Source organism: Sipha flava, unplaced genomic scaffold, assembly GCF_003268045.1.
Source record: "Sipha flava isolate LNK unplaced genomic scaffold, YSA_version1 234_pilon_pilon, whole genome shotgun sequence".
In the NCBI taxonomy this organism is placed as follows: domain Eukaryota; kingdom Metazoa; phylum Arthropoda; class Insecta; order Hemiptera; family Aphididae; genus Sipha; species Sipha flava.
The window spans coordinates 770,107-795,329 of NW_020272875.1; the positions used below are offsets into that span (position 1 = coordinate 770,107).

Below are 25,223 nucleotides of genomic sequence, written 5' to 3' on the forward strand. Positions count from 1 at the left end.
CCTAAACGGATCGACTGAATACGCAGAAAGCCGTCCACCATTTTACAGGTGTAATAAAAAATTAAAAATTTATCGATTCGATAAAATAAACTCGAAATAAGTGGAAAGTATTGTCTTGCCATCACTGTTATAAGTTTATGTTCGAATACCTAACATATTTTCATACGATAACATTCTGGCAATTAGAAAATTCTGATAGACAATGGTACACACTGGTAAAAAACTATCTGGACGCAGGCAATTCAAATGCGTATGTGAGCTTAGCGCAGGCTATGAAGTCCCGTAATGTGTTGATGAACGTTTTGGTTTCAAGAAATGCACAACTTCTCCCCCTGCCACCAGAATTTCCTCTATGTGACGGCCATCCCACTCTCCTGCACCATTGTAGACCGTTCATTAAATCGCCTTCAACGAAACGATTCCGTGAGGTTCGAACTAGTTACGTTCGTGCAACCCTTGGAAGAGGAACGTTTTGAAAACTCGCGCGCTTTTCGATATACATTTATGTTCACACCCAAGTGGCGACACTGTTCGCGCCCGCTTATCGTTCCAGCCGGACCGCGGCGCTCATGAGATAACCACTGTTAAATAATTAAAATTAAAAGATAAAACCGTATTTTTCCGTTTAGTTTTTTCAAACCGTGCAGTGTTCAAAGTAATTTTCGCCTCACCTCGATTATCCGCACTCGTATTAACGAATCCGAAATGCCTCCCATCATGGACATGTTGAATCTGAACCAACTGCACATGTTCCAAACGTTAAGAAAGATATTTGAGGATAACGGCGTCAATGTTGTACAAAATCTTCTTGCATACAAAGATCAAATGCTGTTCGTATGGAATCCAGATGAATGCTGTTTATACACGCTACTGCTGTCTACGTCTCACGAGGAACAACCATCGTATCAAGTAATTGACCGTTTTCACCATGAGCGCTTAACGCTTTTGTCAACAATTCTTACATTACCCTTCGCTTAACGTTATCTCTCACAAGTCTTATTACTTTTTTGATACTACTTGATTTACCTTTAAACATTATGTCTAATGCTCCTTCCAAAAGCGAGGTATTTCAATTAAAATTTTATTTTTTTTAATTTGATGTATGTGACAGTCTATGTAACCTGCAACCGGTCAGCACTAGAATGAGCGTATTCAGTTTTACTCAAGGTTATCAATTTTCATACTTAACTCTTTATACTAATTTATGTTAAAATAAATATGTACTGAAACAATCCATATTTTTTCAAAATTAATTTAAAGTTCACCAATTAGGTACATTTAAATAAAATAATATTAACATGTAAATGTATTATTGTATCACGAAAGTTAGTAAAATTAATAACATATAAAACATCTACTATTGTTTAATAACTATTTTAACAAAAGAAGTTAGGTGTTTGAATACATTATTAAAACTTGTGTATTTGTTACATTTTAGTAAGTTATTTTATTTTCATAACCGAAATGGAAATTTAATTAAGACGAATTTAAAAATCATGTAATTTATACTTGACATTTTATAAATAATATTAGATTTTTCTTTAATATAATTTTTTTGAAAATAATTTCCTAATTTAAGTAAGTGTACAGGTATGATTTGATGAATGTATAAAACCATAAATATATGACCATTTATCAATCAGAGATATAAAAAAAAAATGCAAATGTATATTGATGATAAGATATTTATATTTTATATATTACATAATTATGAGTATGTTTATGCACCATAAACAATTTCAAGTTAATTATATATATGCACACGATAAATTTCATAATAAATGATAAAAAATATCTTTTCAATGTAATATTGTTGCTTCCACCAATATTCAATATTTTATTATTATTCGTGAATTCGTTAAAAGTAATATTTACATTAGTGTAAAAAATTAGTTTTTATTTAAAAATTACATTTATATTGTTGGTAATCCTAATTATACATTCGTAACGGTTCTGTTTTATAAAATTGAATGGCATGATGTTGTTATTTTATGAACAAATAGATACCATATCTGCTATTATCATTATTTACACCTTTTCGTTAAGTCGGTATATATCTACTAAAACCTGAAACAAATCTCTAAATAACTTCAGCCGTGGTGTGTATGTGTGTTTAGTATAATAATAATAATATCCATTAATTTGCGAATTTACAGCGCCCTCCAGTTATTCCGCCTGCAATCCCACCACCGCGCATCGTAGGAGACGGCAGTAATAGTATATAGAGACGGCAGCGGTGGGAACGTTCTTCGCAAAAGTACCATTTGGCGTTGATTCCTCCGCCGTTTTTCCTCGGTTTCCGTTTAGCGGCCATAAATCGGTATGAAATATAAGTTCCTATTCGGAATCGCGCAATATAAACACGAGCCGTTAACACAAACGCGAGCACGGGAACGACTACGCGTCTTTCCCCGGTATGCGCCACCACTCCACAGGGCCAAGGGGTTTTACTTAACAATTATCATAAATATAAACAGGCCCGAACTTCCCTCAACGACGACAACTACTACCACTACTGGTATTCTCATTCTCCGACGACGGTGGTGGCCGAAGACGCGGTTTATCTTTTGAAGCCATTGTTGAGTGTATGTATGCGTGTGTATGTGTGTTTGAGTGGAGCGTAGGAAAAATGGAATAATAAATTGCCATTATCGCTCTCGATTGTTCCTTATATTATATTATGTGTAATTATGTATATAAGTCCGCGACCGCGGGTGTCTCTTCTTCGCGTCTCTCATCCTTTTCCTTTTCCTGTCGGCTACCGCCGCCGCCACCATCGCCGTCATTGTCGTCGTGTGGTTTGGGTAAACCGCTAGCGGTAGTGTCGCAGGGAAACGTCTTCGTCCGGCTGTTGAATTATCGCTTATTACAATCCTCTTCTTATTATTCAGTGGCGGCAGCTCTCCCTCTCCTACATTGTCGTCGTCTCGACCAATGCAGAGGCTCTCACGCACGCAAAACGGCTCTATTAATGCTAATATACCCCGTGTTGGTGAAGGGGTAGGTGGGTTCGCACAATAGATTTTACGAAAATGTCGCTGCCTGTCCAACAACAATTGTTTCTTTAGATCCTCTTCACTTCTTCTCTACTATACCGATTTTGTACTTCTGACTCGAGTATTAATATCGTTTATGTTATAACAACCACCAAACACGAGCCATTTTTAGTTTTGTACAGTAATACACTATTTTAATACTTCTGAAAACAAATTTATCTCTCCGCAATAATTTAATAAGAATTTTAAAATATATTTTACCATTTTGAGTATTATTTTTGGTATTATGTAGTATTACTTTTCACAAGGATACTGATTATTAATTTGTAATCTTTGAGTGGTTTTCATTAAATATAAAATATTTTTTAGCTGTGTATTTTATGGACAAAACTTAAAAGCAATATTATATTTGCCTTATTATAAGACAATATATTGACGTTTTGTTTTTTAATTTTAAAATTAAAGATATAGTTATTATAGACACAACTATAGGGAGAGTTTACAGGGACTTATTCTTCTAAATATTTTCATAGCCCTTCCAGATTAAAAATAATTAATCTCGGAATTTTACTTTTGAGATTGAGATAAAATCTAATCATCTTTGTCTAAATCTCAATACACGAAATAATAATTAACTTTGATCATTCTTGTTATTCAATAAATTATGGCTTTCACTTTACTTAGGACTATAAAAAATCAAAATATGATTCGAAAAATCGTACTTTTTCATATTTTTGCTAAAATTTGACTAAACCTATAGTAGTGAGTAGTGACAAATTTGGTCTGTATGTAAATTAGTGGGAGCATAGCCCCCGCAGGTCTATTTTATTTCGGTACTTTAACCCTCCTCCATAATGTAAATTCTAGTTGTGCCTATGATAGTTATCCTTAAATTATCATTAAATTTTTTTTTTTTATGTAGTCCTATGTGTATTTAAATTGAAAGGTTAATTCTGATCTATATATTCTTATTAATTTTGTTTCAAATATATTTTTAATGTTTATCATTGAAAATATATTCCTTCTCCCTCGCCTTTCTCCCAACTATTTGGGGTCGGCCACCTTTGTCCTAAACCTCCACTCGTCTTGATTTTCTACATCCCATACGCATACATCAACAGCTCTCATATCATTCTTAATCATATCCAACCATCTCTTTTTTAGTTTTCCTCTTTCTCTTTTCCCTTCAACGTTCATTTTCATAACCACTTTTACTGCTTTTGTTTCCTCTCGCCTCATCACATGCCCAAACCATCTCAGTCTATTTTCTCTTATCTTGTTCACTATCAATACTACACCAATACTACCTCTCACATATTCGTGCCTTATTCTATCTTCTCTTGTCACTCTACTTATCCATTCTATAATTCTATAACATAGCATTCTATAAGCACTTTATATCGTTGCAAATAAATATAAATTTAAAAATAAAAGAGATGTAGAGTTTTATTTAATTTTTATCATAAATAAATACAATTTATTTTCAATTAATTTTAAATGTAATAATAATAATTTTAGATGTAAAACATACATGTTTTATATCTTTTAAGTGAAACAAGAAACGTATTAGTTTTATTCAATGATAATTTTTATTTTCCAGTGATAAATCTTATGCTCCAAATTTTTCGAACAAAAATTGAACTTCATGATTCTTGAATTTATTTGTCAGTTAAACCGTTATTATTTAATTTTAGTAGCATTGTAATATTGTAATTAACTGTATTGAGTTTTAAGTGTACAATCCAAGTCTTAATCATTTATGTTTATTATTTCTTTATATCTTATTAAATTAATTCACTGGTTTCAATTAATAATAAAAAATATCTCAAAACAACATTACTAAATTTTAAATATTATTATACGGAAAATCTATTTTTTGTGCATTCACGGATCATCATAGCATAGTTTTCGATCCATTTGGTCTACCGTGATAAAAACCAAAGTCTTTAAATTTACACGCTACATTAGTGTTTCGTATCCACTTTCTCCCTTCCTCTATACTTCTTTTTATTGTTATTTTAATCCTGAGTGCTATTTCGAAGACTGATGTTTATTATGCATATTTTTTGAATGTTGTGCTGTCGAACCCCGGAGTCTGTTTAATGAACGTTGAATTTTGAAGGAAAAAAACTGAAAAGTGATGGTTGGGGATTAAATCGACTGCGAGTATTGAACATTTTTAAATAAAAATAAAAAGGGCGTGTCTGGGATATTACGTTACAATTTCATATCAGAAAGTAATCGTATTAGCTTAATTAAAAAATAAATAACAAAAAAATAACATACGCCCGTCATTCTATATGATCGGTAATTATCGTTATTACTTAACGTAGGTACTGTATTTATAAAAATGAATATCGTTTTGAAAAAAAAAAAAAAAAAAAAAAAGTTGAAACCATAGAACCACACCCTATGGGTCATTAGAATATTAGGCAATGTGTCATATGATGTTTATGTATAAAATAACAGTGATAAATAAAATATTAATGACATGACTGACAGAAAAAGTGAAATGAATCTGCAATTGGCTGTAATAGTAATCGACTGTGATCACGCTGACTGTTGTCAAAGAATTGATTACTGTCCGATGGATTATGTTAATATAAGGATTTTATATTTTACTCCTAAATATTTTTCATCCTAAAAAATATTTAAATTCAATCCAAAATAATATACAACATAAATTAGTCAATTTTTTTTTTTTTTTTGCAAACGGATATTTAAGGGATACACTTGAATGATCTTTTGAATTCACTAATTTTTAACAATATATGATTAAAAAATTAATTGATAAATAATAGCTAAAGGAATAAATGCTTATAAAATCTCTGACAACATTCATATAATAGCACAAAATTTAAAATTAATTTCAAGATTGGTGGAATTTACTATATTCTCTATTAATAATATTGCTCAAAAAAATGTTTAAACGCTAATCTTAAAAAAATTGTGTTTGTTTGAAATACAAAAGTGAGCAATTTAAGAATAATCATTTATTATTTAAATGTTAAAATTATTGTTTAAAACTATTGCTTAAACATTATTAGAAAAATAAAGTTATCAAAGTTTATTTTATAAGTAATTTTCTCAATCAAAAAATGTTTAGTATGGCTTATCGTCGTTATTTTAATTTATGGGTATATATTTTTTTAATAAAATAATATCAATAATTTCATTATAATTACAATATAAATTAAAACATTTTTGTTAAATAATATAAAATATCAATATTATTAAACGCTAATACATATTGTAATTTATATAGTGAATTAAATATTTTCGATACATAGTTTTTTTTTTTTTTTGTATAAAATGCCTATAATTTAACATTTTACCTTTCTCAATAATCACACGTTAAATAGTTACTTGAATGTCAGTGCAATTAATTATATTATAAACCTAATTTGTCAGAAATAAATCAATAATAAAAATACTAGTGTATGTGTGTTTATTATACACCGTATACTTATATAATTTATAAACTTTTAAAGGTTAATGTTTTTGATGGTGTTTTTGAAGGTTAATATATTTTATATGAAGTCTATAACAATAATATCGAAAGAACCTTTAAGATGTTTACTCATATTATTTGTATATTATTACTATGTATATATATATATTAGTCCTACCTATAAATACAAGTCCAGGTTAATTCATTTTCTAGTGTCAGAGAAGAAGGCACTCATAACGGATGTGATGCGATTACCCGTTATGTCGGCATTGTCCCGAGAGAAAATCCAGACGGATCGAGCACGCGTTTTTATTGGATGAACTTCCTTTTCCTTTTTTTTTTTTTTTTGTTTTGGGTCCTTCTATTTCTTTTTTCTCCGTTCTTATTACTACTATCGTCATCAAGGACCAAACTTTTACTTATTTATTGTCGCGTTTCTCACTTTATGAAAAATATATCTGAAGATACTAAAGAAAAAAATACCTCTATCTGGCCCTTGCAATCTAAAGGGGAAATGTTTTATTCGACTCGATTTTTCTTGCTTTAAAACAACACGGAATTAAGTTAAATCCGCGGCCATTAGACCTTTTGCGCCCTCTGTATTGAGTAGTTGGCCGCCCAAATCCGTGACACGGTAATCAACGGGTTTTACTTGGCAATATAATAAATAATGAAAACCATTCGACGTAAAAAAATGATAAGACATTATAGTGAAAATATTTGGATTGGTCGAATAGGGTGCGGTAAAAACAAATACTGAGCATGAATCCCCGGTCTAGAAATATGACTAAATGAAAACGCATGGCATTTTTATTTCGTCCATTATGTTACAATTAGGATTTTATTTTTACCCCTTTTGGTTCTCGTTTCCTCCTCTCTCGGAGATTAAAACGAAAGTTGCCTTTCGGTAATTAGATATGCAGGTCCGAGTGGGTTTTTGTAATCTGCGGTATTCTTAAGCTCGGACACGTAAAGGATTAACTGACAGCGAGTGAGCAAAAAACTAGTTTAAGGGACATTTTAGGATTAAACACAGTTTAAAAAGACATTTGAAAAAAACATTCTCGACACTGGATTTCGTAACAGCTTTTAAGTAGCTACTCTGAATTTTTGAAATAAGCTTCAACTCATATCCTGCTTTAATATTAAAGTCTTATTGAACTTTTTCTAGTGTTCTTTATCTTTATTTTTTTATTTTATAATCGAAAATTACTAGTTAGTTTATTTATGTGTAAGTTATATGATGTTATAGTATTTAAGATTGAAAAATGATTTATATTTTTATCTAAAAGTTTTTTTTTCTTTTAAATAAAATAATTTGGAAAATTGTGTCTACTATAAGTCAATCATTAATTGTATTATATATTTTAAATAAGTTTAACATCTTTAACTTAAAATAAGATAAGCTCTCAACGCTCATAACTATTATTCAATTAGTACTAAACAAAACTGATACTTAAAGATTTTAAATATATGTACATATCTATTGTTAACCACAATGACTATTATGTAAATTGAGCTCTCCTATCAAAAACGTTTTCGTTTGATTCGAAATTTAAATTGATACTTATATATATATACTTACTAACACCGAGATAATTTTAATTGTTCAATGTAGTTTATTTTTTTTTCTGAAGTAGGTATACCTACTATAACCAGAAAAGTTGCAAGATACTCATAAAACAAAATTAATTCTTACCAAAACTGACATAGTTCTTTTTTTTAAAAAAAATGTCTTATAATTGTCATATATTGTTTAAAGTAATTATTTTGATTTTATTTTTACAAGATGTTGCAATATATTTACATCGTGTGTAAAGGTCCGCCCACCAGTAAATTATAAAAATTATATTATAGTTTCTATATAAACATTAAATGTTCTACATTAGAGATCTTAATTTTTATTACGTACATTGCATATTGCCTAATAATAATGATAATATTTATTTTGTATTTAGTTTCAAGAAAAATTGAATAAGACACTATTTTAATAAATATGTCTGATATTCAGTTTAAAAAACCAATTAGTATATAAATTCTGAAATTTTTAAATAATGTTTATGTTTAGATTTGATTATAACAATTTGTGTTTTTATTAGTATATAGTTAAAGATTTGTACAAATTGTACATCAGTATTACTTGATATCGGAATAATTAAACGTTTAATTAAAAGTCCGTCGTCTACGGCCGATAGAAAATACCGCTAAAAGCCTCGTATATACGCGTATACAGGCGGCTTTAATTACAAGCCTCTAGGGTCACGAGCGGGTTAGGTGAAGAAGTGGGGTGGCGAACAAATTTATGTGCAGATTTCAGACCTCTGGGAAACGAGACTTTGTTTGCGGTGACAATTTGAACGATTTATGTGCTCTATGTATGTGGTGGAGGTTTAAACCGTCTGCTTTACCTCCCTAGAACCAAATTCTTTTTAACGGAGACCTTTAGGGTTGTTTGAATAGATCGTTAATTCGTAATTTTTGATATTCTTACATCAAAATACAAAAATCGTATTTTTTTTTTCTAAATTAATTATATTTTTTTAATATAAAAACAAATATTACGTAAATATTGTAAATATTAGTCTGGCATTGAAATAATGATCTGTTTACCGCGTAATTAAAGTGAAAAAAAAATGAATTTAAAAAAATTTAAAATTTAAAAAAAAAATTAAAATTAATTGAATAACATTTTGATAAATTTATTTAAATTTAAACACATATGCCATTTTATTGATTATACAGTAGAATCTCGGTAAACCAACAGGTTAGAAACGGATTAATGATGGATCACATAAAAATATATTTTTACTCATTAAATTTTACATTTTTACTCGTATTAAAAAACGAACAACCTTGTATTTTATTATAACATATAAATAATGTATGCATACTATGTTTAATTAATATTTTGATGGGACAGGGTTAAAAAATTATTAATTTTTTTTTTTTTTTTATTGATGCTTTTAAGACTTTCTTATAGTCATTTAAACAACAAAATATCACACATATTTCTCCGTTCACATATAGTCCGTTCTTTTCTGCCCATGAGATGGACGTAGTAAAGGAATCTATAACAGTGGAGTGAGTTATTGTTTGAACAGCTATTTCTTCTCCTGTAGTTTTAAATATCGTTTATAATAGTAATCATATAGCTATTTTCCTGATAAATATAGGTTAATATAGCTAGATTACTGATCGTACCGGATTATAGAACGGTTGAATTACTGAGATTCTACTGTATATACTTCATATACCTCATAATATGTAGCTAATTGGAAGATTTTTTTTTTTAGAAATATATCTGAAATAATGCTCATCCATTGTAAATTCATTTTTACTTTTCAATTTCTATTTTTTAAACACATTTTAGTAATAGAAAATAACTATGTTATTTATATTTATTTATTTATTTATTTACATGTTCTTACAGTAATTTTACTAAATTAAATCTCTAGAGATTTAAAAAATATTTTTCCTATATAATCTTTTATTATCTACATCCTGTGAGTTGTAAAATATGTCTAAGATAGGTACATAATACTGAAAAACAACGAACATGAGATGTATACCCTTACGAACCAAGAAAATAGATGAATAGCATCAGGGACTCTCATCACGTCCGTGTAATTTGAGGGACAGTGATTGAAAAGCGGTGGATTTAATACTGAAAAATGACTAGAGATCAACGGCAGACAATTTCTCAAAAAAAGTATTACGTCGACCTACACAAACTTATGACCAAAAAGTTTTAAGGGTGGCTAGCTAAATGTGAGCAACAAAGTATAGTGATTGGTTTATCTAATGTTTTATTAATTTATTTAACTAACGAAATGTTGCAAGTGATTTAAAAGAATTACTGGAAAAATCAGATTAGATAACTGAAACTAAAAATCTAAATAGATTACGTATAATTATGTTATTATTATTTTAGTTAGATAAATAAAATACTATAGTTTATTTTATATTTATTTTATTATACACCAGTTAATTTTTTATCTATTTTATTAATTATCAATTTAACACTTTAGTTACCAGATTCGAAAAACTTTTCTTAGTAGAACTAAATTGACTCACAAATAGTCAAGATATTTATAAATAATATTTTGCTTAAAAATTAACAGTGTATAACAATTTATGTTAGTTATTATCTTAATATTTTGATTTACCTTTGTCTAATAATTGACTTAATCTAATAATAACAACACATATTTGTAATAATATAACTAAAGTATTTCTGGGTGTTTGATATTTAAAGTACTCTGCATGATTTTTTTTTTAATTAAGGGAAAATAATTAAAAAGTTTTTATTTTCAAAACTCGTTTTCAGTTCCCAGTTGAATGTAAAAAGAAATGTATATAATGTTATAAAAGGGTTAAAATTATACTAAAAAAAACAGAAGCAAACACCCCGGGGTAACTTTTCTACACAAATACGCAAAAATATCCATTCCCATTTCTTAGTTATTTTTTTCCACTAAATGCTCCCGGCTTATTTAGCTAAAATTATCAATGTGAATATCTACTAATGTTTGAACTTAAAAATATAAAATTCTCCGAAGGCCGCTGTATGTAATAATGCAAAAATCGTTTTCATTCCTAACCTTTTTATACAGTTATTATATTGACATTAATTCACATTAAAGAAAATAAAAATAATTTCAAACTATATTAGCATAATTAATTTGTATATCTACTTACTGTTCTAACCCTCATGATTGTGCAATACCCAATTTTATTTTAATTCATAACTTTTTATAACCACAAAGTAAATGTTGTGTATCATCAAATATTTATTTAAAAGTAAAAGTAGTTCAATTTATTAATAGTATTTTAATACTTAAGTTAAGCTAAACTTTTTTTTAACAATTTGTGTTGTAAAATTAATTTAAACAATGGATTGTAAAAATTGTATTATTGAAATATAATATAGCTACACTAAATAAACGTGATATGAATAAATAACACAAAAGGTCAAATATTACGTTTGTTATTTTATGGTCACGATAAAAAAAAAAAAGTATAGTAGTTTTAAATACCAACCCTATCACTTAAATGAACCTTTTTCTATCAACCCTTCACATCAAATGATATACGGTCGTATCATTTCTTCGTTATATTACTCAATGAACCGGTGTGTATTATATCGTCGATGATAATAAAAAGCCGACGGATTACGAGTGTTGTACCATTTTTTTATTCATACCATTATTTATCATTCCCTCTCTTGACAGTATATATTTTCACGAGTTATATTTAATTTTTTCTGGTCATATTGATATGCAAAAATTTATATATAAATGTATTGAGAAAAAATATTGCAGGAACAGAAACCCGTTGTCACCGCTATTGATCGAATTTCTGGTAAATTAAACAATAGTTTTAGTGACTGTACAATCCATTATCTTCTAAAAAAATAATTAAAAAAAAAAAAACATTGGCATATATTCGTAAAATTATCCATTAGTGACAAAATCTATCTATCTATAAATCTCTATATAGAATTCGTTCTATTATACACCAATTGTATTTACACGTACCTACATTGCGTGTGAATAAGATAGAAATTGCTGAAGTTTAAGCTGAAATTAGGGGGATACCAGATAAGAAAAAACTTTCCTGTGTGCTTTTTGTGCACAAAAGAATCTGATTGTCACGACATCGTTTTACAACGATTTATTGAGTTTTTTGTGATTTTATTTATTCTTTTTTTTTTTCTACATAAAAAAAGAAAAAAAGTAATAAAAATCACAATGCAACCGAGTCACGCGACCTATTGAAATAGTTTAGAATCAATCATCCCTAGGTAGTTTTTTTCAATTCTTGATAATAGTATAATAATCCCAGTTATATTTTATATTAAATTAGTATTATATAATTTCTTACATAGAGACTATCTAATATTATAAACTGTTTCTTACTAGGTTATTTAACAATTTGATATTAAAAGAAAAAAAACAGGAGTACAATTTACTTAATATAATAATACTCCAGACTAAGTTTTTATTTATTTATATAGTCATTTACAAGAATTAACCATTTGCCTAATAATTTTTAATTAAATTTTTTTTAGTCTTATTATAATTTGGTTAATATCATAGAACATTTCTTAACTAACATCATACAAATCAATCAAAAAAGTCTCTTAAATATTTTAGGTAGGAAATAATAGTATAATCAATTTTTTATTTATTATTATATAACAGCTGTTCTAAAACGTTTTTGTTCGCGAAGCCCTCATATTCCTGAACAATTTGCGGGATCCAAAAATCAAGAATGTCAATTTGAAACAACAATAGTTCATGAAAAATTATGTAAATTGTAAATGATTTTCTTTTTAATTATTATTTTCTTTAAAATACGTATATATACGAGTACAAAATTTTTAATTTATTCAATAGAAAAAAAGAACATTTTATTTTAGTAATTTATAAATTTTAATATTAAATGATTTTAATGTGACCCATAATGTTGGCATTTTCCATTGACCAGTATTAAAATATTTGGCATGATGAACAAGATTAGGATACGTATATCTGTTTCAGCGTCTAATTAATCGCGATATTTTATTTCCATTGATGCATATGATAAAAATCTCGTTTCACACATATGTTGTAGGAAAAAGAAGTATTAGTGCAGTTCTTTAAGCCAGAAATTGATATTCGTTAATAATTCTAATGCTGCACTAAAAATCCGTTAAAGATTTAATCGATTACAAATTTTAAAGTTTTTACAGTAATTTCAATAAATTCTTCATACTCTGTTATAAAAAAAAAGTCTTCAAGTTTGTCATTAATTAAAAATGGATTTTAACTCGATTATACTATTAAATAAATTCTGTACTTTATTTACTGGAAAATATTTTTTTTCTTAAGACGATAGTACTTCATATACGTGTTGTTTAATTTTGTCATATATTTTTGATCAAATTCTTCAATAATAACATTTATAAGTAACATTTAATAATAACGTTTATAAGTCATCAAGTATTACAAAATTATTTTGATTATAAATACAACAATGTAATTAATGAATAATAAATGATCATAACTAATAAATTATAATATTTTAATTTAACTAATACAGATATGACCATAGACGAACGGTGCCCTTAGGCTCTGCAGATCAGAGTTCATGAACCACTAGTGTAAGACAATATTATAATGTATTTCAAGTTGGTACCAGCATATTGTCCAAAAAAATAAATAATAAGTGTTATCGATAATTTTCCATTAATTTAGATAAATGTGGTGTGCAATTCTTAGAATTTTCTACTTTTTAATTTCTGATAAATTCTAAAAACAAACATATTTTTATTCATCAATATTCCTATTTACTACAAACAACAGTCAAATTTCATCCCAAATTTAAAATTTGCGATATATACATATATTTATGTACAAGAGTAGAATTATTGTTTTCATTAATTTTTCTTATACTTAAATATAAATTAGTCAATTTTGTAATTCTTTTATTTTAAATTGAAAAAATATTTATTTATTAAGAAATATTTTTTACAGATATCATAACTGTTTTCACTTTCTCAAGCTTAAAACTAGATTAAGTACAATCTTCGGAAATAATTTTTAGTTAGAAAATCGCCTTGCGTATAATATTCTGAAATATCCTTTTAATCTGTATTTTGAACAAAAAATATAATTTACATATTTTTTTCATCTAAAGTCTTACATTTAAATGAACCATTATTAATATAAGATTAATTTATAGTTTTGTGAACCATAATTCACTGAAACAACTACTTTATATTGCAGTTAATTATTATTGTGTTTTACCTGATTTTTATAAGTGTTTAGTACCTAGTGCCAAAAGCATTTACCATGTACACATGAGCCATCGGATTTTTTTGTTTCGACTTATGCCGTGATAAAAACGTTAGGCCAAAACTTAATGTTCCGAGGCGTTTTGTAACGACTTCAAAGGAAGACAGATGGCCATAATAACAGTAAGGGCTTATGGTTCGGACTTTGTACAAAGGTCCTTTGTGCAAGTGGCATCCTTTCAGCTCGGCCATTAAGCTTTTCCGCGGGGCACACATACTAGTAATATATTGCTGGTAATTATAATAATAATAACAACAGCAATATTATCATCGTCATGCGTGTAATCTAGCCAAATCTTGTGTTCGTTCTCTCCCAGAGAGTTTTAAATAATGGCCGACCACCTCTACAATTAAATTACATCCATAGGGGTAAGCAGGCAGGGTGTCTGTCGTCCGTCGTAATTCGCGTGTCCTGTGATATACGAGTGTACCTGTTGGATTTTCGGACGTTTAATCACAAAGGCTTTTGTGCGCGGGTTTTCGAAAAACTTTTGTCCCACACCACTCCTCAGGTTCGTTTCATAATTTTAACTAATTATTAATTTTAACTTGCTTGAGGAATTTAAAATAATAAAATAACAATAATAAAAGTTATGACCCAAACAAAGCGATTTTATATCTTATTATGATGTCATACCTACATCTATTATACCTGTTTTGTTTATTTTGACAAAACTACACGATTATTCAATTAATCATAAACTCTATGTATAAGAATGTAAATATCATAGATACAACAAAAATAATCTAAAAATGAAAGAGTGATGATATATAATCTCACATTTCAATTTCATGGTCGTTATGTTATTTTATTAAATTGCCATTAGTGGCAACAATTATAAAAGGAATTTGAATGAGAACATTTAACCCCTAAAACCTCTATTATTCCGAGTTTGTAAATGGACCGAAATACAATCAAGTCAACTTCGTGAAACTCTTAGTTAAACTGCGTGTAAGCAAAATTGTATCCCCTATTTATAACTCGATTTAAATGTAAACATGAATAAAGTATCATAATCTTATTTTTTTGTATTTATAAATATATTTGATTTAAATCTAAATCGAAACCAAAACTGTATTTAATAGAGTAATCAGTATATTATTGCGTTTTAATATCTTTTTATTTTATATTGTTTAATTGTACAAAATTTAAAATTTCATGACATATAATTACTATAATATAATATCACTTAAATTTATACTAATTATACAAAATACCTAAGCTCTTTTCACATAATTACTTCGTATTATTATAAAATAAAGTTATGTGATCAATCGAATGTTTTAAAAAATTGTTTTGAATACAATATTTTAATGTTGTAATTAAATTTATAATGGATTCAAAGTACTAAAGTATAAGTTTTATAAATATAGACCTTGTAATTATACCATGTATATTTTCATTATGATAGTTTTACATACTTTGTTTTCTGTTCCGAATCTTGCTGGAGTTTTATACTTTGATTTAATCGTTATAAATAATATAGTTGTTTTCAGTTGGAGACTTTAGTTGCCATTGGTATTTTGAAAAATAATTTTCGAAAGCCATTAAGAACTATGTGGAGATCCTCTCAATGGTTTGCAATATTAATTTATTTATTTAGCGTATGGCATAAAAAACTTTATTACAGTACATAAATAATACAAATTAAGATATTAAAAATAACGGAACAAATACAAAATCGGACATAAAATTTAAAAATTTAAAACTAAATATAAAACTATAACATTTATGAGAAATAATAATAATTGATAAACCTGGTATAAATAACTTAACAATATTAAATTTATGAATAATCATTATATTATGTAACAACTTTGGTATCAAAGCTTGAGATTTAAAATGTCTAGTCAGTAGATGAATGGTGGTTATAAAGGCTGTCAATTTTTGGACCTTGATGACTGCACGATGATTGACCAAGATATTTTTATACAATACTCGTAGTTTGATCGCTACGTTGATAGATCTTTAGCCGTTATGTAACGTTACCCAGCATGTACCACGTGGGGCCGACCTATCTATACACCCCATTGGTTTGAAAACAACATTTAGAGAGAGAAGCCGTTTTCGAAAAAGCTGGTTAATTTATATATCAAATAGTTTCCATTATTTCAGTTTGTTGTTACGTACGTGTAAGTCTAATGGATAACAGAAAGCTTTTATGCCGCTCTATTTATGTTCGGTTATGTGCACCGATTGATTTATATGCGCCTGAGAAGTCGCGCACACGGGGTCTTCTCCATGTAAAACTTACACCGGTATTTTTCCCTTGCGCCGTTCCCATCATTATTGTTATTATTTATTCACCGCAGTTTTTCGAAATGAGAAACAAACACATATACACACAAGCGACCCGAGCCATTAATATGAAATACTGTTTAATCGAAGATATTGTTCTTAAAACTTTACCGAGGGCGTTTTTCCACGTTTTTTTATTATTCGTTATTTATTTATTATTTTCTATCCCTCCAGTCTTCGGGCTTTTTAATCGTCTACACTTTGAGCCGTCGAACCCTCCTCGGGACGAAGAAGAAGAAGAAAAAAAATAATAATAATAATAATAAAAGGAAATAAATAATAAGAACAACCGACCGAATAATATCTTCTGCAAACGACCGACGGCCATATTTCGTAAAATTAGGTTTTTTTTATTTATTTATATTTGTTAATATATTTTCTTACTTTTGTAAAATGACTTGTTTTTCCTCTGGGAATTTCTCAATGTAGAATCGATTGAGGTGCGTGGTTTCGAGGTAAAATTCTTGCTATAATATGTGAATCTTTATGATTGATTATTTATACAAATATATATAGACAAATATAATACAATTCATAATTACAATTGGTAATTTATTTAGAACAATATATTTTAGTAACGTGTTAAAACTAATTCAACTTTTAAGTCGAGAAGCTTTTAAGTGTTAAAAGAGGAGGGCTTACGTACTTTTAAAATTATTTTAGCAGTTATACATAACTTCATACGTATACATACGTATTTTAACAGAAGCAATATGTGGTGTGAATTTTGTTTAAAACAAAAAGGTGAAGACCATTTTTTTTTTTTTTTGCGTAATGTTTTTGTTTCTCTTACATATAGTCAGCATACAATGTGTTCATACCTACAACCAATTTCGTCTTCATTTCGAACATAGATAGCAATAACCTTTGATGGGAAAAAGGCTGCCACGTATTGGATGTTTTAATAAAAGTTTAAATTGAAAACGATTCGTAGCCATGGCCATGAGGGAGATGAAAGTTTTATAATATTATTATAATAAATATCCGCGGAACGTAATCGTTATACGAAGCGAAAAAGGGCTCTGCCTTCCCGATTGATTATACATGTATACATATATACATGCCTTCTTCCAACGTTTTTAAACGAGTTTTGAGCATATTCTCTCAAATTTACTGACATCAAAGACACCTTATATATAGGTATATATGGTGGGAAAAGTCGAACAAATTAGAAAATAATATCAGTTTAACCAACGGACACATTAATGCAATTTCCTTAAATCGATTTCATTGAACAACATAAATTTAGCATGCAATAATATTATTACTATCGGTGTAATTTTTTTACATAACTATTTAATGTTCATATAGCTATTAGTTTTAAATTGACAGTTTAAGATTTCAGCACTACTTATTTTTCAATTTTTATTTATTCGTAAAATATAACAGCCCAATTAATCTAATTAAAAAAATAATCTTTTCAGAAATACTGCATATACATTCTTATTGTTTTATTTTTTTTAATTCATACAATTTAAAAATATTTCTACAGTCTTATATTTGCGTTATTTTGAAAATCTCAAATGTTGTTCACGTAGGCTACATGATTTTTTTTTTAAACTCTAAAATGACTACATTTTCATGAAGAAATAAGCATCTATTTTATGCGTTTAATATGAATTATATTCAACTATATATATAATTCTGCTGTAGTTTTTAAGATTTTCAAGGCCTCCTAGCTACAATATAGAAGAATTGTATTATATGTAGAAAATCAACTAGAGATTTTATTCAACGAAATTGCTTTCAAGTGAATAATTACTCCTTCTCTAACCATACATCGCACTTTCTGTTAAGTCATGCTGCACCCCTTCGGCTTGTACTTGAAACGATTATTACTTTATACTTGTTCATATCGTTTTTATTACATTCAGAGTCTTTCAAATTTATTATTCCAATATATTTTCATGTACTCGTTCATTAAAACTGTTCTTGATCGTGATGACTTCCGTTTGTTCAAAATCACTGAATTAATTTTTGAGTGTGTTTCCGTTTGATTTTTAGAATCATTTATTTGACTTTGATGTCCTTTTTTTATACTCCATTTATTTACGCACCACAAAAAGTCAACACGTTCATTTAGATTGTTTTCGATTTGTTTAAAATGGGGTTCTCCTCCACCTCTTATATCGTCTTTGGAAACTTAATAATAATATAATACAAAAAAATGCCACTTTTTTCCCTCTCGCTTCGGTGGTTTGTATTAATAGTACACGATTTTCACTCTTTACTGACGGTCTATACAGTAATTGGCGACCCGAGTCCTCTATAATGACTTTATCAGTAATAAAATATGCAAAATAAAATAGTGAAAAATCAAAGCCCGATAACGGTTCGACTAACTTGTAAACGTTAAGAGAAAATCTTTTGATTTAAAATAAACCGTAATCTTTGAACCGTAAAATCGACGATTTTTATGTACTTCTCGCCTTTTTTACAAAGTAAGTTTTAAAGTTTTAACGAGACTGCAATTTTATTTTTATTTTTTACGGGTGATAAAATGTATAATAATATTGTCATGTGTAAAAGCTAATCTTGATATTTGATTTTCATATAACTTATACGATGTGAATATAAATCGTGAAGCGTAAACAATCGTTTCAAAAATATTTAAGTAAGAAAATAAAAAGTTATAAAATAATGTTATGAACGTTCAATATTACCACTACACGTGCTCATATATAAGTAAGATATTATAATAATACAGTATAAATTGAATAATGCACTTATATTTGTTTAATCTTATTCAAGTCGGTACATGAATTATTAATTTATATAGATTTGAATTTATCTGCTAAATATTATTAAAATTAACAAATTCTGATAAATTTAATAATTTTCTGCAATTAAATATATTTAATAAGTATATAAGTAAATAAATAAATAGTTTATATATAAATAAATGCAAATATTATTCACAATTATTAACTATTAACTAATTTTTATTATTTTATTATGTAAATATATTTTTTTATATCAAATCCTTGATGATTTATTTAAGTATACAACTCATACTTTTTTTCTTATATTATAAGTTATTAAATTTAACAAATATCATACAGAGAAAAAGGTATTATCATCAAATTTCGGCTTGCAAACAATAGGTAACTTTGATAATGTGATTAGTTTCTTCCAGATAACCGATAATGTTCTGTGTTTATGAAAATAAAATGGCAAATCTAATAAAACGACCGTCACTCGGTATGGTTATTTATAACGGATCAGTGATGGAAGGATGAGGAGTGGCGGGTTCGGTCAATTTGTTATCCTTTTAATTAACGTTAGGGAAAACGCGAATATGGAGGACCCCCTTTTTGATAATGTATTGCTCTTTCCTTGCACGCATTATAAAATGACACTGGTTAATGAAATTCTTGTTCTTCATTAATACAACATTATGTGTGTATGCAATATACATATACACCGGGATAGTAATGTGTGCACGTGTATGTGTGTTTGTATGCTACTACTTCGGCGACCTTCTTCGGCAGAGCATACAAAAGGGACGACCCTGAAAATTTATGTCTTCCGAGAGACTGGAAACTATGTGCTATTATCCTTAGGTTACACACACGCGCGCTGGCGTAAACACATTCCGAACGTAACAACATTTTTGCAGTGCCAATCCATCGTAGTAGGAAGAAGATAAAACACTTGAATTGTGTACACTGATAGTACATTATTATATTTGACAATAATTTTTAAAAATTAAGTATAAAAGAAACTATATTATATACATTGTAAATTATTTTACAGTTTAATTTAAAATAATATGTATGGATTTTCTTTTTAAAAAATAATGAAAATTAAATGATGTAACAAAATTTTCTATAAAATATAAATTTACTTAAACAATGTAGAATCTTAATCTAAAATAATTATGTCAGTAGCAAATCATTATTAAAGTAGATATATTAAAAAAAAAAAAAAAAAAAAAAACAATGTTTTAAGATCAATATTTCTTATTTACCCATATCATTAAATAATAGTTATTAATTAAAATATGAAGTATTATGCTTTGAAGACAAATTTAACCTAAATTGTTCAACGAAGATATAGTAGTAGTATGAAGAAATATATTTTATGAAAAGTTAATATAGTATGTATAATAATAATAATAACTCAAATAATTAATTATTTTTAATTAAACTGTACATCTAAACTTTAATATTATGTATTATTTTAAATGTTTTATCACTAAAATGTAGTCTATTACTCTATTAGATATTTAAAACCATTAGTTGTACTTTAAATTTCATAAAGGAACTAAAATTTATCTTTCATATAAGCAGTGCCGCCGAAAACATATGTCAAGTGGGATAAATACCCCAGAAATTGTTTAGGTGGTGGGTGGATGGTTAGACTTAATGAGTGCTAGATATATTATTGTAACTATTGTATGGTAAAATGTTCCATAGTATTATGTAATTACTAGATGTGTAGTAAGTACTCGTAGTTCACGGGTATAAAATACTTGCTATTTATAATTTTTTTGTGAGTAGGTGGTTACTCATAAGTAGAATTTACCCCAGTAATATAAAAAAGGTTTGGCGCCACTGCATATAATACCACTTGATGATTTTATAAAGTATGTAATTTACCGAATATGTTGAAATAAAATTTGAAAAGAAAAATCAATCACCTTATGTATGTTTTATTTTACTGTCGGTGAGCATTAACAATATTGTTCTGAATTTCGATGACACATAGCAAAATGCAATATAAATTAGAAAATTCAACTACTTACTGGTATGTGCAGGTACGCTTGCTAAAGGATATATAATTGCTGGAGACATTCAATAATAATATTCCCTCGTTATGATATTATAATATTAATCTTCTTACATCTAAAAGACAACTATAACTAAATCATAAAATCATTGATTTTGACCATATTAAAAAACAGGGATAGATTTTCCAGATTTCCCTTTTCTTTTCCCATCCAAAGGTAAATGCCGAGCTTTTTAATCCTTTCCCTTTTCAAAAAAGGATTATACGATACGTATAATAAAAACCCAGAGGAAAAAAGTATACAAGTGCGCCCTCGAATACAACGTATATGTGTATTTAAAAACGACGCCACATGTCCCTTACTTACTTACTAATCCGACTGGGTCACCGCGGTATTCTTTACCCTTCGAGCTAGGCTTAAATTCATATAATATATTAATTTATGATATGTTTTGTTAATTTTTTTTAACTGTGTCCGTTCATTTTTTTAGAAACTTTACCCAAGTTCTCCACCCTTGTTCGACGTGGACGAAATATTGATCAATGAACCAGGAACTTTATGTGCCCTCATTGGCTCTAAAGGGGTTTCAGTGATGAAGTTCCCGAAACGGATGGGATCCAAATCTCTATACGAAAATGGCAACGGTCAAGGAGAAGGAGTGACGTGCAGGTAAAAAAGTGAACATGTAAATTATTATGCAAATGATTTTGCTGCATCAACTGAAAATAAATAAAAATAATAATAAAGCGAAGGAGAAAAATATATTTTATGTCTAACATGGAACCAAGGGAATCAACATAAATTAGGTTCAAAGCGATATAGCTTTGTGTGACAGAAACATCGGGGATTTTACTCGTGGACTGGAGGGTGAGAGTTCTTTGATAGGAGAATATTTCATTAACGGTCAAAAAGTCCGAGAGCGTTCTTTTGACGATATGGAAAATAGGAAAAACCCACTCGTATCCGCCAGCCCGGAAAATTAACCCTTTGCCGCCGACGTCGTGTCCACGTCCAACTATATATGACAGATCAGATAAAAATTTCTAAATTATACGAACAAAACAATTACGGCCCCGATTGTCTAATAACCGAATCATACGCTGATATAAGCATTTTAGTATGTGCATTTACGTAACGGATTTTTATGACATTCTAGTATCGCCCCACGTATATTGTTGAATGTTTCCCGTAGTAGCGTTTTATCAGAAACCGTTTACGATTCACTTATTTTGTCATATTTCAACATGGTTTTGGATTAAATATTAAGATTTCTTTGCAAGTATTCAACTGAAGACTACGAACAGTGATTATGTGTAGTATATAGTATATTAGAACATTAACAATTTTTATCACGATGACAAACTATAGTTTCGTTAGTACAATTATATTTACTTCGTTTGATGTAACTATAATACGAATATTATCTGAAATTAAATTATGTATTCAGCTAAGCAAAACAATTATGTAATGATAATTTCACAATAAAATGCTACTGAATCTACTCAAATGAAAACACATTTTTCCACTAACATAACAACAAACAAATAAATAAATAATAATATCTAAAATACATGTTTTATAAAATTTTACATTAACGACATTTTCAGATTACAATTTATGAATTATTATTATAACAAATCATATTTAACTATAATTTAATTAGTTTTTTTTTTCAAAGATAATAACATATTCTACATTAAAAACCCTCATGGCTTACAGATAATTTTACCGTAGTAGCCTGCTATAGCTCATTTATACGACCATTGCCCACTTTATGTATTAATATCACTTCATGAAATTCAAACTGACTTATAGGTATAACTAGTGATGGATTAAAGCGACTATTCGTTGCTACCGACTATTATTCGGTTTTCATCAGGTACTTACCTACTAATTATTCGATTAAAATTTTAGCAACCAACTATATATAAATCATCTATATATATATACTAGCTGACTCGACAAACGTTGTTTTGTCATATAATTATTTCTGGAGAATATTTTGCTAGAAAAAAATAAATAATTTATTATAAGTGTGTTAGGATGTAGTATGTAAGTGGAAGAAGTATGGAGTGTTGTGAACGGTGACGAAATATAAAAATGAAAAAACATCAAACATTTATTTTTTTAATAATTTATTAACATTGATCCTTTAAAATTATATATATCGCTAATTATGACAATATTAGTAAAAAACAATATCAATCCCTTAATGCAACAGAGTGTACAATATTTTTTGTTATACCATCTTTCATCAACACAAACAAACTGGATGGTTCGAGAGCACGCCACGTATAATTGTCCGTGTGAAAAATATGATGTGCTCAAATCTAAGCCACAGACAGACATCGTTTGGCATTGAGACTTATTGATAGTCATTGCAAATGCCAATCTAATTGGAAATTGGAGGCATTTAAATTGTATTGGCACATCTGTGGGTATAATAGGGATTTGCGGTAATAATATATTTTCACTTCAGAATTTGCCATTTAAAATGATGGCTTCGATAACATTTTTCATTAATTTTTTAATGACTATTCGCGTGCCGTTGTACAACCGTGGTGGGCTCAAATTTCGAAGCAATATAACCAGAGATCCAACCTTCAATTGTAATTTATTCAATGGCATGCCTGGTAAATCCAATGAGTTTAAAAACTCAGTTGGATAATTTATAGCTTCAGTAGCATCGCTAACTGTATCAATAGATTTATATGACACCAAGTCTCCTAGTAACAAATGTTGTATCTTGAGATTCAATTCATTGACGTCCACATTTTTTGCTGCTAAAATTGCTCTTTCTGTCAGCCACTCATGATTTGTGTTTTTTCTGTGTACTTTGGGAAATATCTGGTCAATGAGAGCATCTTACGAATCAATGATTGTGCAGAAATCGGTCGGTAATTGTATGCATCCCGTTTCATTTGTAGTAACTTTCCCATCACCGATATCTAACAATTGTTTTGAAAATTTCCCGCGCGCAGCTTTTTTTGATTGAATCGCAAGTATCGTAATCGCTCGCTCTCTATCTTTACATATATGTCAACCATGAATTATTGACAAAACTGACGATATCGTAGAATAACGTTGTCCTGATCGCATCTAATCATCAACCGATATGCATAATAATCCTTCGAACTAACATTCTTGTTTATTTTGGCACTTGTTGCGGAACTTGTTTAATATTTATGCAATATCCATCATTTAATACCAAAAATAAAATGAATAGTTTTTAAATAGTTTTTAATAGTTTTTTAATAGTATCATTTAATAATTCATTTTTAATTTCGCAGTTATCGACCTGGTTAAAAATCATTAAATTAAACTACAATTTTTTGTAAAAACAAATTTTTAGGGTTTTTCCAGCAATAATTCTAATTTTTCTCGCCGTAAAAACCATCCTTGAACTTCAACGAACATTTGAAAAAAAGATTTGGCCAAATTGGTCCAGGCGTTGTTGAGTTATGCGCTTACCAACACATTTTGCGATTCATTTTTATATTATAGATATATATATATATGAGTCGACTAAATTTTGTGCAACCAACTAATATATATATATATAAATTAAATTAGTCGATATATTCGACTAAAAATTGTTCTACCAACATTTTTTTTAATAGATGACTTATCAACGACTGAGTACCTACTTCAGAATGCAAAGTACCGAAACTGAACTACCGACTAATTTTAAGAAATTTAAAATAAGCTTCCTGTGTAGTCGTAGACCGTAAGACTAATAAAAAATAGTCATACAAAATGTATACCTACTATAACACATACACACTATAATATACAAACGTCTATAATATGAGTCAATATTGTTGCGTTGTGTTTCTGAATCTGTGTAAATTTTTTTACAGATTTAGAAACACAAAAAAAAATATACAGTTCAATTTTTCTAAGAAATA

The 25,223-nt window shown here is 28.3% G+C and overlaps 1 protein-coding gene across 1 annotated transcript in view; it reads left to right on the forward strand.

Moving 5' to 3' along the window:
- Positions 1-579: 579 nt before the first annotated feature.
- LOC112683748 (nuclear pore complex protein Nup88) overlaps positions 580-25,223 on the forward strand; it is a 37,158-nt gene continuing 12,514 nt past the window's right edge. Inside the window, exons 1-2 of the mRNA XM_025554907.1 lie at positions 580-909; positions 21,806-21,984. Of these exons, the coding sequence (XP_025410692.1) occupies positions 706-909; positions 21,806-21,984 (383 nt within the window). The 5' untranslated portion in view covers positions 580-705. The remainder of the gene's footprint in view (positions 910-21,805; positions 21,985-25,223) is intronic.